Source organism: Peromyscus eremicus, chromosome 2 (assembly GCF_949786415.1).
Source record: "Peromyscus eremicus chromosome 2, PerEre_H2_v1, whole genome shotgun sequence".
Lineage (NCBI taxonomy): Eukaryota > Metazoa > Chordata > Mammalia > Rodentia > Cricetidae > Peromyscus > Peromyscus eremicus.
The window spans coordinates 103,884,741-103,896,606 of NC_081417.1; the positions used below are offsets into that span (position 1 = coordinate 103,884,741).

Below are 11,866 nucleotides of genomic sequence, written 5' to 3' on the forward strand. Positions count from 1 at the left end.
ATAAATATAACACACCTGGACTTGGTAGGAAATAATACTGAAGCAATGTGTACTGCTTAGACTTAAGAGGTGAGTTGATGCAGCCATCTCGTAGTTCCTGTTCACTGATGTTAAAAATCTTACTTCTGTCCATGAGATAGTACTCCTCTGGATGTATAGCCAGCATGCTGTACAGAAGGAAACCAGAACATCTTGCTTGTGTTCCATTGTGCCTTAGTCCTCCTCACCTGCAATTCCCCTCGACCTCTCTGGTCTCCCCTAACTAACATTTGACTCCCAACTTTTATCAGATGGACTCGATTGGATTCCAAAGATGAGGGAGACCATAAAACCAAAATAGAATAAAATACAAAACAAATGAGGATCTTCCTACATATCATTAAAAAAGGGAAACATGATAAAAGAAAAAAAATGGAGTGTCAGCCCTGTCTTGGTGATGGCTTGAATTGCTGAGACAAATTATCATGATCAAAAGCATTTGGGGTAGAAATGTTTTATTCTAGTTTAAAATCACAGCACATTCCATCACTGACAGAGTTTTGGCAGTATCTTCAACAGGGCAGTCACCTGAAGACAGTGGCTCATATAGAGGTCCTGGAGGAACACACTGTCTACTGCCTTGATGCCTCAGGGCCTGCTCAGCCTGCTTTTAAATACTCATCAGGACCACCTGCCCAGTGGATGGATCACCCATAGTGTGCTGCACTCTCCTACAGCATGCATCAGTTATTAAAATGATTTAGAGACTGGTCTCCAGTGCGATTCTGTAGAGACAACTTCCCTGGTGAGATCCCTTCTTCCCACATGACCCTATCGGGGTCAATTAGAACTTAGAATTATTCAGGATAAATTCCATTCATAATGGCCTAAAAAAAACATACCCTGAAATAAATCTAACGAGGGAAGTGAATGCAATTTTTCTAAAACGACAGCTCATCCCTCTCAATGTCATTTGGTATCTTTTTTTTAATTTCAATTTTTTTCATTTCACATACTAAGCCCAGTTGTCCCTCCCTCCCCTTCTCTGGTCCTCACCTTTCCCCCATCAACCCCATCACCCAACAACTCTTCATAGGAGGGAAGGTCTCCCTTGGGAGTCAACAAAGTGTAGCATACAAAGTTGAGCATAGCTACTCACTGCTTCAAGGCTTAGCAATGTATTCCAGCATAGGGTTTGGGCTCCCAAAGGTAGTTCTTGCACTTGGGACAAGTCTTGTTCCCTCTGCCAGGGGCCTCACCAACAGATCAAGCCACACAAGTGTCAGCCACATTCAGAGGGCATAGTTGGTCCAATGCAGAACCCCAGCTGTCAGTCCAATATCCCTGAGCTCCCACTAGCTCAGGTCAGCTGTCTCTGTATTTTTCCCATCATGATCTTGACTCCCGCCCCCTTTGCTTCTAGGTTTCCAACTCCCTCTCTTCTGATCTCCAGGAGCTCAGCCCAGTGCATGGACTAGGATCAATGAATCCATTTGCTAACTGTTGCCAGTGGTGCATGTGTACACCGCCATCTAGTGGAACACGGGCAACCTCTCAGGGGCCCCATTACTGAGGATAACTGAATCTTCCTCTCCCAGCAGCCATCAGTTGAAAATAGTTCCTCAGCTAGGGATGGGATTTCCTGATGTGCACTCTGCTTGAAACTGGAATTTTATCTATATCCATCATACTCAGACTGTGCATGCATTCACAGCTGAGATCAATATGGACCTGCAGCTACACTATTGAGTCTACAAACTCCTGTTTCCTACAGTAGGAAACTGTCTCTGGGAATCCCCATCTTCCTGCCAGCTCTTGTGTAAAGAGTACTGCCCTATGGAAACCAGGAAAGCCATAATGATCTTTGCTCAGACACCGATTCCCTGTACATTAACCACCTGTAAGTGTCTGTGTCCAGTCATCTATTGCCAGAAGAACCTCCTCTGAGGAGCACTGAGAGATGCACTTATCCTCTGTGAGATGTGGAGGGTGATGTATAAAATCAGGCCTTTTGACACCACGGCCATTGCTCTTATTCTTGACATTCCTGCTCTTCAGCAGCTTCCTGTTTCCACAGGTGTCTTAAGATTGATGTTGCTAGGAAGGAAATCATTGAAATTTTGAGTGTGATTGCATTGACTCTCAGTTCACATTCCAAAATGCACTCGGTTTGATGTAAAATTACTTTATTTCGCGGCCATTGAACTTTTAAGTTGAACACTCTCAACATTATTGCTATTGCTTCCCCTTTGGGATGACACCACTTCCTTTGTTTTGCTTTCATTTCAAGTGACACCACTATTTTAGTTCAATGCCACCAACAACGTCAGTATCTTCTCTCTAGGAAAGTGGAAAAAAGAAACAAAATATTCAATGCAATGAAAATTCAAAAGAGAAATGACATCCACCACGGAGCCTCCATCACCATAGAAAAATTAAATGAAAAATTATACACATTGGCAGTACTGAAACTCTTCTATGTGATGGAATCCCTCAAGACTCTTCTGCTCAATGTTCAAATGGACAAAGACAGAGCATGTGCAGTATCCACTACTACAGTAAATTTGCATAAATATCTGTAAGTCCAAACTTCTGGGTAACTAATAGGCAATCAGAGGCACTGCTATCACTGTGACTTCTGGTCTGTATTTCCACCTCCTAACTTCAGGCACAGCAATCAGTCAGTGAAAAATATTGATCACAAAACTAGATTTTGGACAAACCACAAATACTTATCTCTTACAAATGAAAACTAGGACATTCACACATCACTGCAGATCACAGGGTTTTCTGCTGTTGACATCTGGGGATTCTTGACACTCTGATCTCTGGACATGTATGTGTTCACTGCTGAATACAAAAGCCTTTCTAATGAATACACTGAAATGAGAGTAGCGATCTTCTAGGACATATGACCACAAAAAACAAGCAAACACCACACTGTGTCTGAGTGCTGATGTCATGAAAGGATGGTGAGCACTCTCAAGGAGTGTGGTACAAGAAGAGGGCTGAGAACACTGTATCACTGTGCAGCAGAGTGTGTGAGTTGACTCAAACTCCACTGAAGAAGTCACAGGGCACTTAGAGAAAAGGCAGCAAGCAGGCATCACAGTCTCTAAACTCAGACACAGCTAGAAAGAACGTGCATTCCATTTTGGGTAATTGTCATTACTCGATAATTCTCCATATGTGAATATTGGGCAGAAAGGGAAATGTATCCATGGATCCTGACTTTGAAGGCACTGTGAAGAACAACCCCAACGCTGACAAAATTGTTCCATGACAGAGAGAAATTTCAGAGACGCTCTGTTAACAGTAGAAGTCACAATGGCTATAACACAGAGAAGCCCGGAATGTTCTTCATTCAGACCAATGGTCTCCTGGAACACCAATCAGTTCATGAAACCTACAGGCTAATACGGCATCCCTTTCCATCTTAAAGTCAGAGGACACCAAAAGTGGCAAAATAATGCTGAAACTTTTCTTTAGAGCAAAGCATAGATGATACATTTTATGAGTTTTTGTGAACATATGTGTGTGTGTGCAGCAAAGACGTGGAGTGAGAGAACAACTTCCATGCATAAGTTTTCTGCTCCCACCGTGAGTTCCAGGGATCAACATGAATATGTCAATCTTGATCAGGAAGCTCTTGTTGATTGTGCCATAATAACCACCAAATGAACATTCAATAATTACCTAATAATATACAATACAAACCAAATTTGATCCTTCATATACTTAAGAACTCAAGTGTATCAAGACAACTAGAATAAAATAAGTCAACCTTGCAACCCTAACCAACATAGACAAGATTTTCACATGTGCCATTGTTTCAAATAACACCTGTAGATTCACAAAATAACTAGTGGAAACAAAATTGACATTACAATTCAAGTAGCTTTATTAAAAAATAACTATGACCGACAAAATTCTACTGCAGCATGGAATTAAAGAAATTTCCATGCCAAGTATTAGAGGTAAGGTTTTATGCTTTACAAGTGAGTGATTTAACACAGGAAAGGTATATCTGTAACATAAATATCAACTATAGTTTCTGTCAGGAATAAACTCTAGAGAAGGTTTGTTGAGGGAGAGTATTGAAAGTGGAAGCAATAATGGAAACAAAAATGGGGGGAAAAATAGCAAGACACAAGCAGAGAATGACTGAAAGAAAGTGAAAAGTACATGGGAGAGTATGGGTGGGCATTCAGAAAATGGAAACTAGTGCTTTCTCTTATTTAAGACACATGGACCCAGCAAGGATGGACTTCAGAGAACCTACAGGGGAAGGTTCAGGACCACAGGGTCAAGAGGACCAGCAGCATCTGCCACATCCACAATGGTCAGGCCCTGTGCTCTCCTGACATTCCTGGTGGTGATGTACTACTGGTCAAGCTGCTGTCTGGGATGTGACCTGCCTCAGACTCATCACCTCAGGAACAAGAGAGCCTCCACACTCCTGGCACAAATGAGGAGACTCTCCCCTCTCTCCTGCCTGAAGGACAGAATGGACTTTGCATTCCCTCTGGAGAAGGTGGATGCCCAGCAGATCCAGAAGGCCCAAGTCATCCCTGTCCTGCAGGAGCTGACCCAGCAGGTCCTGATCCTCTTCAGCTCAAAGGACTCATCTGCTGCTTGGGAGACAAGCCTCCTAAACACATTCTGCACTGGCCTCCACCACCAGCTCAAAGACCTGCGTGCCTGTTTGATGGAGCAAGGTGAGGTGCAGAAACCTTCCCTGAGCCAGGAAAACTCCCTGGTGGCTGTGAGGAACTACTTCCACAGGATCACTGTCTACCTGAAGGAGAAGAAACACAGTCCCTGTGCCTGGGAGGTGGTCAGAGCAGAAGTAAGGAGAGCCCTGTCTTCCTCAGCCAAGCTGCTGGCAGGACTGACTGAGGAGAAGGAGTAAGTCCTGAGCCAAAGTGGAGAGGACTCTCCTAGGCTAGGATCCTGAAACTCACTGCTGAGATTTGGACTTCTCCAAGATCTCTTTGACTTTGACCTCATTGGTCAAACTTGCCTGGATAGTTATCCTAATATTGGGTTGTATTGTGTTGATCTGTAAGGGCATTTGCTTATTGATTCAGATGTTTTATTTGTTTGTTGGTTTATTTATTTGTTTTATTTATTTATTAGTTCTTCTGCTTGTTTGTGTATCTAAATGATTTTAGTTATTTTTTTAATACCATAGTATTTTATTGCTTTTAATTAAACCGTTACTGTTAATTTATTTCTTCTATTCAATAAATTTTTGACTATACATGCTTAATCTTATGTGTCTGCCACACGATCTTTTGAAAACGGTTTGATGCTTGTAAACTCATTCTGTACACCATAAATATAACACACCTGGACTTGGTAGGAAAAAATACTGAAGCAATGTGTACTGATTTGACTTAAGAGGTGAGTGGATGCAGCCATCTCATAGTTTTTGTTCACTGAAGGCAAAAATCTTACTTCTCTCCATGAGATAGTACTCCTCTGGATGTATAGCCAGCATGCTGTACAGAAGGAAACCAGAACATCTTGCTTGTGTTCCATTGTGCCTTAGTCCTCCTCACGTGCAATTCCCCCTAACCTCTCTGGCCTCCCCTAACTAACATTTGACTCCCAATTTCTATCAGATGAACTCGATTGGATTCCAAAGATGAGGGAGACCATAAAACCAACATAAAATGAAGTACAAAACAAATGAGGATTTTCCTACGTACCATTAAAAAAGTGAAACATGATAAAAGAAAAAATAGAGTGTCAGCCCTGTCTTGGTGATGGCTTCAATTGCTGACACAATATCATGATCAAAAGCTTTTTGGGGTAGAAATGTTTTATTATAGTTTAAGATCACAGCACATTCCTTCACTGACAGAGCTTTGGCAGGATCTTCAACAGGGCAGTCACCTGAAGACAGTGGCTGATATAGAGGTCCTGGAGGAACACACTGTCTACTGCCTTGATGCCTCAGGGCCTGCTCAGCCTGCTTTCTAATACTCATCAGGACCACTTGCCCAATGGATGGATCACCCACAGTGTGCTGGACACTCCTACAGCAGTCATCAGTTATTAAAATGATTGAGAGATTGGTCTCCAGTCCGATTCTGTAGAGACAACTTCCCTGGTGAGATCCCTTCTTCTTACATGAACCTATCAGGGGTCAAGTTGAACTTAGAATTATCCAGGGTAAATTCCCTGCATAATAGCCTCAAAAAACATACCTTGAAATAAATCTAACAAGGGAAGTGAATGCAATTCTTCTAAAACGACACAGCTCAGCCCTCTCAATTTCATTTTTTTATTTCAATTTTTTTATTTTACACACTAAGCCCAGTTGCCCCTTCCTCCCCTTCTCGTGCCCTCACCTTCCCCCCATGAAACTCCCCCTATTCTAATCCTCAGAGGAGATAAGGCCTCCCTTGGGTTGTCAACAAAGTGCAGCATTCCAAGTTGAGCATATCTTCTCACTGCTTCATGGCTGACAAGATATCCCAGCACAGGGTTTAGCCTCCCAAAAGCGAGTTCTTGCACTTGGGATAAGACCTGGTCCCACTGCCAGGGGCCTCAGAAGCAGATCAAGCCACAAAAGTGTCAGCCACATTTTGAGGACCTACTTGGTTCCCATGCAAGTCCCCCAGCTGTCAGTCCAGTGTCCCTGAGCTGCCACTAGCTAGTCAGCTGTCTCTGTATTTTCTCCATCATGATCTTGACTCCCTGCTCCCTTTGCTTCTAGGTTCCTACCTCCCTCTCTTTGATATCCAGGAGCTCAGCTCAGTGCTTGAACTTGGATCAATAAATCTGTTTGCTAACTGTTCCCAATGGTGCATGGTTACACCGCCATCTAGTGGGACAGGGGCAACCTCTCAGGGGCCCCATTTCTGAGCATAACTGAATCACCCTCTGGCAGCAGTCATCAATTGAAAATAGTTCCTCAGCAAGAGCTGGGATTTCCTGACATGCTCCCTGCTAGAAACTGGAATTTTATCTGTCTCCATCATACTCAGACTGTGCATGCAATCACAGCTGAGATCAATATGGACCTGCAGCTACTATATTGTGTCTACAAACTCCTGTTTCCTACAGTCAGAGACTGTCTCTGGGAATCCCCATCTTCCTTCCAGCTCTTGTGTAAAGAGTACTGCCCTATGAAAACCAGGAAAGCCATACTGGTCTTTGCTCAGACACCTGTTCCATGTACATTAACCACCTGTAAGTGTCTGTGTCCAGTCATCTATGGCCAGAAGAACCTCCTCTGAGGAGCACTGAGAGATGCACTTAACCTCTGTGAGATGTGGAAGGTGATGTATAAAATCAGGACTTTTGACACCATGGCCATTGCTCTTATTCTTGACATTCCTGCTCTCCAGCAGCTTCCTGTTTCCACAGGTGTCTTAAGATTGATGTTGCTAGGAAGGAAATCATTGAAATTTTGAGTGTGATTGCATTGACTCTCAGTTCACATTCCAAAATGCACTCGGTTTGATGTAAAATTACTTTATTTCGCGGCCACTGAACTTTTAAGTTGAACACTCTCAACATTGTTGCTATTGTTTCCCCTCTGGGATGACATCACTTCCTTTTTCTGCTTTCATTTCAAGTGACACCACTATTTTAGTTCAATGCCACTAACAACGTCAGTATCTTCTCTCTAGGAAAGTGGAAAAAAGAAACAAAATATTCAAGGCAATGAAAATTCAAAAGAGAAATGACATCCACCAAGGAGCCTCCATCACCACAGAAAAGTTAAATGAATAATTATACACATTGGCAGTACTGAAACACTTCTATGTGATGGAATCCCTCAAGGCTCTTCTGCTCAGTTTTCAAATGGACAAAGACAGAGCATGTGCAGTATCCACTACTAAAAGAAAACTGCATAAATATCTGTAAGCCCAAACTTCTGGGTAACTAATAGGCAATCAGAGTCATGGCTATCACTGTATCTTCTCGTCTGTATTTCCACCTCCTAACTTCAGGCACAGCAAGCTCAGTGAGCCAATATTGATCACAAAACTAGATTTTGGAAAAACCACAAATACTTATCTCTTACAAATGAAAACTAGGACATTCACACATCACTGCAGATCACAGGGTTTTCTGCTTTTCACATCTGGGGAGTCTTGACAATTTGATCTCTGGCCATGTGTTCACTGCTGAACAAAAAACCTTTCTAATAAATCCAATGAAAGGAGAGCAGTGTTCTTCTAGGATTTATGACCCCCCAAAACAAGCAAACACCACACTGTGTGTGAGTGCTGACGTCATGAAGGGATGGTGAGCATTCTCAAGGAGTGTGGTACAAGAAGAGGGCTGAGGACACTGTACCACTGTGCAGCAGAGCGTGTGAGTTGACTCAAACTCCACTGAAGAAGTCACAGGACACTTAGAGAAAAGGCAGCAACCAGGGATCACAGTCTCTAAACTCACACACAGCTAGAAAGAATGTGCATTCCGTTTTGGGTAATTGTCATTAGTCGAAAAATCCTCCATACGGGAATATGGGCCATAAAGGGAGATGTATCCATGGATCCTGACTTTGAAGGCACCGTGAAGCACAACCCTAAGGCTAATGAAATTGTTCCATGACAGACAGAAATTTCAGAGATGCTCTGTTAACAGTAGAAGTCACAATGGCTATAACACAGAGAAGCCCAGAAGGTTCTTCATTCAGACAAATGATCTGGAACACTAAACAGTTCATGAAACCTACAGGCCAAGACGGCATTCCTTTCCATCTTAAGGTCAGAGGACACCAAATGTGGCAAAATAACGCTGAAACATTTCCTTAGAGCAAAGCATAGATGATATATTTTATGAGTTTTTGTGAACATATATGTGTGTGCAGCAAAGATTGGGAGTGAGAGAACAACTTCCATGAATGAATTTTCTGCTCCAACCATGAGCCAGGGATCACATGAATATGTCAGGCTTGATCTGGAAGCTCTTGTTGATTGTGCCATAATAACCATAAATAATCATTCAATAAATACCTAATACACAATAAAAAGCACATTTGAACCTTAATATACTTAAGAACTCAAGTATATTAAGACAGCTAGAATAAAATAACTCAACCTCCCAACCCTAACCAATATAAGATTTTCACACGTGCCATTGTTTCAAGTAACACGTGTAGACTCACAAAATATTAGTTGAAACAAAGTTGACATTACAATTCAAGTAACTATATTCAGAAATAAATACGACCCACAAAATTCAACTGTAGCATGAAATTCAAGAAATTTCCAGGCCAAGTATTAGAGGTAAGGTTTTATGCTTTACAAGTGAGTGATTTCACACAGGAAAGGTATATCTGTAACATAAATAGCAACCATAATGTCTTTCAGCAATAAACCCTAGAGAAGGTTTGTTGAAGGGGAAAATTGAAAGTGGAAGCAATAATGGAAACAAAAATGGTGGGAAAAAAATGGCCAAACACAAGCAGAGAATGACTGAAAGAAAGTGAAAAGTACATGGGAGAGTATGGGTGGGCATTCAGAAAATGGAAACTAGTGATTTCTCTTATTTAAGACTCATGGACCCAGCCAGGAGGGACTTCAGAGAACCTAGAGGGGAAGGTTCAGGACCACAGAGCCCAGAGGACCAGCAGCATCTGCCACATTCACAATTGCCAGGCCCTGTGCTCTGCTGACATTCCTGGTGGTGATGCACTCCTGGTCAAGCTGCTGTCTGGGATGTGACCTGCCTCAGACTCATCACCTCAGGAACAAGAGAGCCTCCACACTCCTGGCACAAATGAGGAGACTCTCCCCTCTCTCCTGCCTGAAGGACAGAATGGACTTTGCATTCCCTCTGGAGAAGGTGGATGCCCAGCAGATCCAGAAGGCCCAGGCCATCCCTGTCCTGCAGGAGCTGACCCAGCAGGTCCTGATCCTCTTCAGCTCAAAGGACTCATCTGCTGCTTGGGAGACAAGCCTCCTAGACACATTCTGCACTGGCCTCCACCACCAGCTCAAAGACCTGCAAGCCTGTCTGATGCAGCAGGTTGAGGAGCAGGAACCTTCTCTGAGCCAGGAAGACAACCTGGTGGCTGTGCGGAACTACTTCCACAGGATCACTGTCTACCTGAAGGAGAAGAAACACAGTTCCTGTGCCTGGGAGGTGGTCAGAGCAGAAGTCAGGAAAGCCCTGTCTTCCTCAGCCAAGCTGTTGGCAGGACTGACTGAGGAGAAGGAGTAAGTCCTGGGCCAACGTGGAGAGGACTCTTCTGGGCTAGGATCCTGCACCTCACTGCTCAGATTTGGCCTTCTCCAAGAATTTTTTGACTTGGACATCATTGATTCAACTTGCCTGGATAGTTATCCTAATATTGGGTTATATTGTGTTGATCTGTAAGGGCATTTGCCCTATTCATTCAGATGTTTTATTTGTTTGTTTGCTTATTTATTTATTTATTTATTTATTTATTTATTTATTTATTTATTTATTTATTTATTCTTCTGCTTGTTTGCCTATCTACATGATTTTAGTTATTTTTTATTACCATAGAATTTTATATATCTTTTAAATTATAAAACTGTTACTGTTAATTTATTTCTTCTATTCAATAAATTTTTGACTCTACATGCTTAATCTTACGTGTCAGCCACACAATCTTATGAAAAGTGTTTGATGTTTCTAAACTCATTCTGTACACCATAAATATAACACATCTGGACTTGGTAGGAAATAATATTGCAGCAATGTGTGCTGCTTAGACTTAAGAGGTGAGTGGATACAGCCACCCAGTAGTTCCTGTTCACTGATGGTAAAAATCTTACTTCTCTCCGTTAGATAGTACTCCTCTGGATGTATAGCCAGCATGCTGTACAGAAAGGAAACCAGAACATCTTGCTTGTGTTCCATTGTGCCTTAGTCCTCCTGACCAACAATTCGCCCCGACCTCACTGGCCTCCCCTAACTAACATTTGACTCCAAACTTCTATCAGATGAAATCGATTAGATTCCATAAATGAGGTATACCATGAAACCAAAATAAAATAAAGTACAAAACAAATGAGGATCTTCCTACATACCATTAAAAAAGTGAAACATGATAAAAGAAAAATATGGAGTGTCAGCCCTGTCTTGGTGATGGCTTCAATTGAAGAGACAAAATATCATGATCTAAAGCATTTTGGGGTAGAAATGTTTTATTATAATTTAAGATCACAGCACATTCCTTCACTGACAGAGCTTTGGCAGGATCGTAAACAGGGCAGGAACCTGAAGGCAGGGGCTGATACAGAGGTCCTGGAGGAACACACTGTCTCCTGCCTTGATGTCTCAGGGCCCACTCAGCCTGCTTTATAATACTCATCAGGATCACCTGCCCAGTGGATGGATCACCCACAGTGTGCTGGACACTCCTACATCAGTCATCAGTTATTAAAATGATTGAGAGACTGGTCTCCAGTGCGATTCTGTAGAGACATCTTCCCTGGTGAGATCCCTTCTTTCCAAATGACCCTATCAGGGGTCAATTTGAACTTAGAATTATCCAGGATCAATTCCCTTCATAATGGCCTCCAAAAACATACCTTGAAATAAATCTAACAAGGGAAGTAAATGCAATTCTTCTAAAATGACACAGCTCATCCCTCTCAATTTCATTTGGTATCTTTTTTTTTATTTCAATTTTTTTTCATTTCCCATACTAATCCCAGTTGCCCCTCTCTCCCTTTCTCTGGTCCTCAAATTCTGCCCATCAATCCGATCACCCAACAACTCCTGAGAGGAGGGAAGGTCTCCCTTGGGAGTCAACAAAGTGTAGCATACAAACTCCAGCATAGCTACTTACTGCTTCAAGGCTGAGCAACGTGTCCCAGCATAGGGTTTGGACTCCCAAAAGCCAGTTCTTGCACTTGGGACAAGTCCTGGTCCCTCTTCCAGG

The 11,866-nt window shown here is 42.4% G+C and overlaps 2 protein-coding genes across 2 annotated transcripts; both read left to right on the forward strand.

Annotated features, from left to right (window-relative positions):
• Positions 1–4,318: 4,318 nt before the first annotated feature.
• On the forward strand, positions 4,319–4,891 carry LOC131905007 (interferon alpha-12-like). Its single transcript, XM_059255977.1, has one exon. It carries the CDS (start codon positions 4,319–4,321, stop codon positions 4,889–4,891), a length of 573 nt encoding a protein of 190 aa, XP_059111960.1.
• Positions 4,892–7,301: 2,410 nt separating this feature from the next.
• LOC131904807 (interferon alpha-12-like) lies at positions 7,302–10,173 on the forward strand. Its single transcript, XM_059255827.1, has 2 exons — positions 7,302–7,359; positions 9,566–10,173. The coding sequence occupies exons 1-2, from the start codon at positions 7,302–7,304 to the stop codon at positions 10,171–10,173; spliced, it is 666 nt and encodes a 221-aa protein (XP_059111810.1).
• The last annotated feature ends 1,693 nt before the right edge of the window (positions 10,174–11,866 follow it).

Coding starts and splice junctions, on each gene's coding strand:
- LOC131905007 (XM_059255977.1), top strand. CDS start 4,319: ATGGTCAGGCCCTGTGCTCTCCTGACATTCCTGGTGGTGATGTACTAC.
- LOC131904807 (XM_059255827.1), top strand. CDS start 7,302: ATGGCCATTGCTCTTATTCTTGACATTCCTGCTCTCCAGCAGCTTCCT. Junction 7,360..9,565: donor GCAGCTTCCTGTTTCCACAG/GTGTCTTAAGAT, acceptor TCAGGACCACAG/AGCCCAGAGGACCAGCAGCA.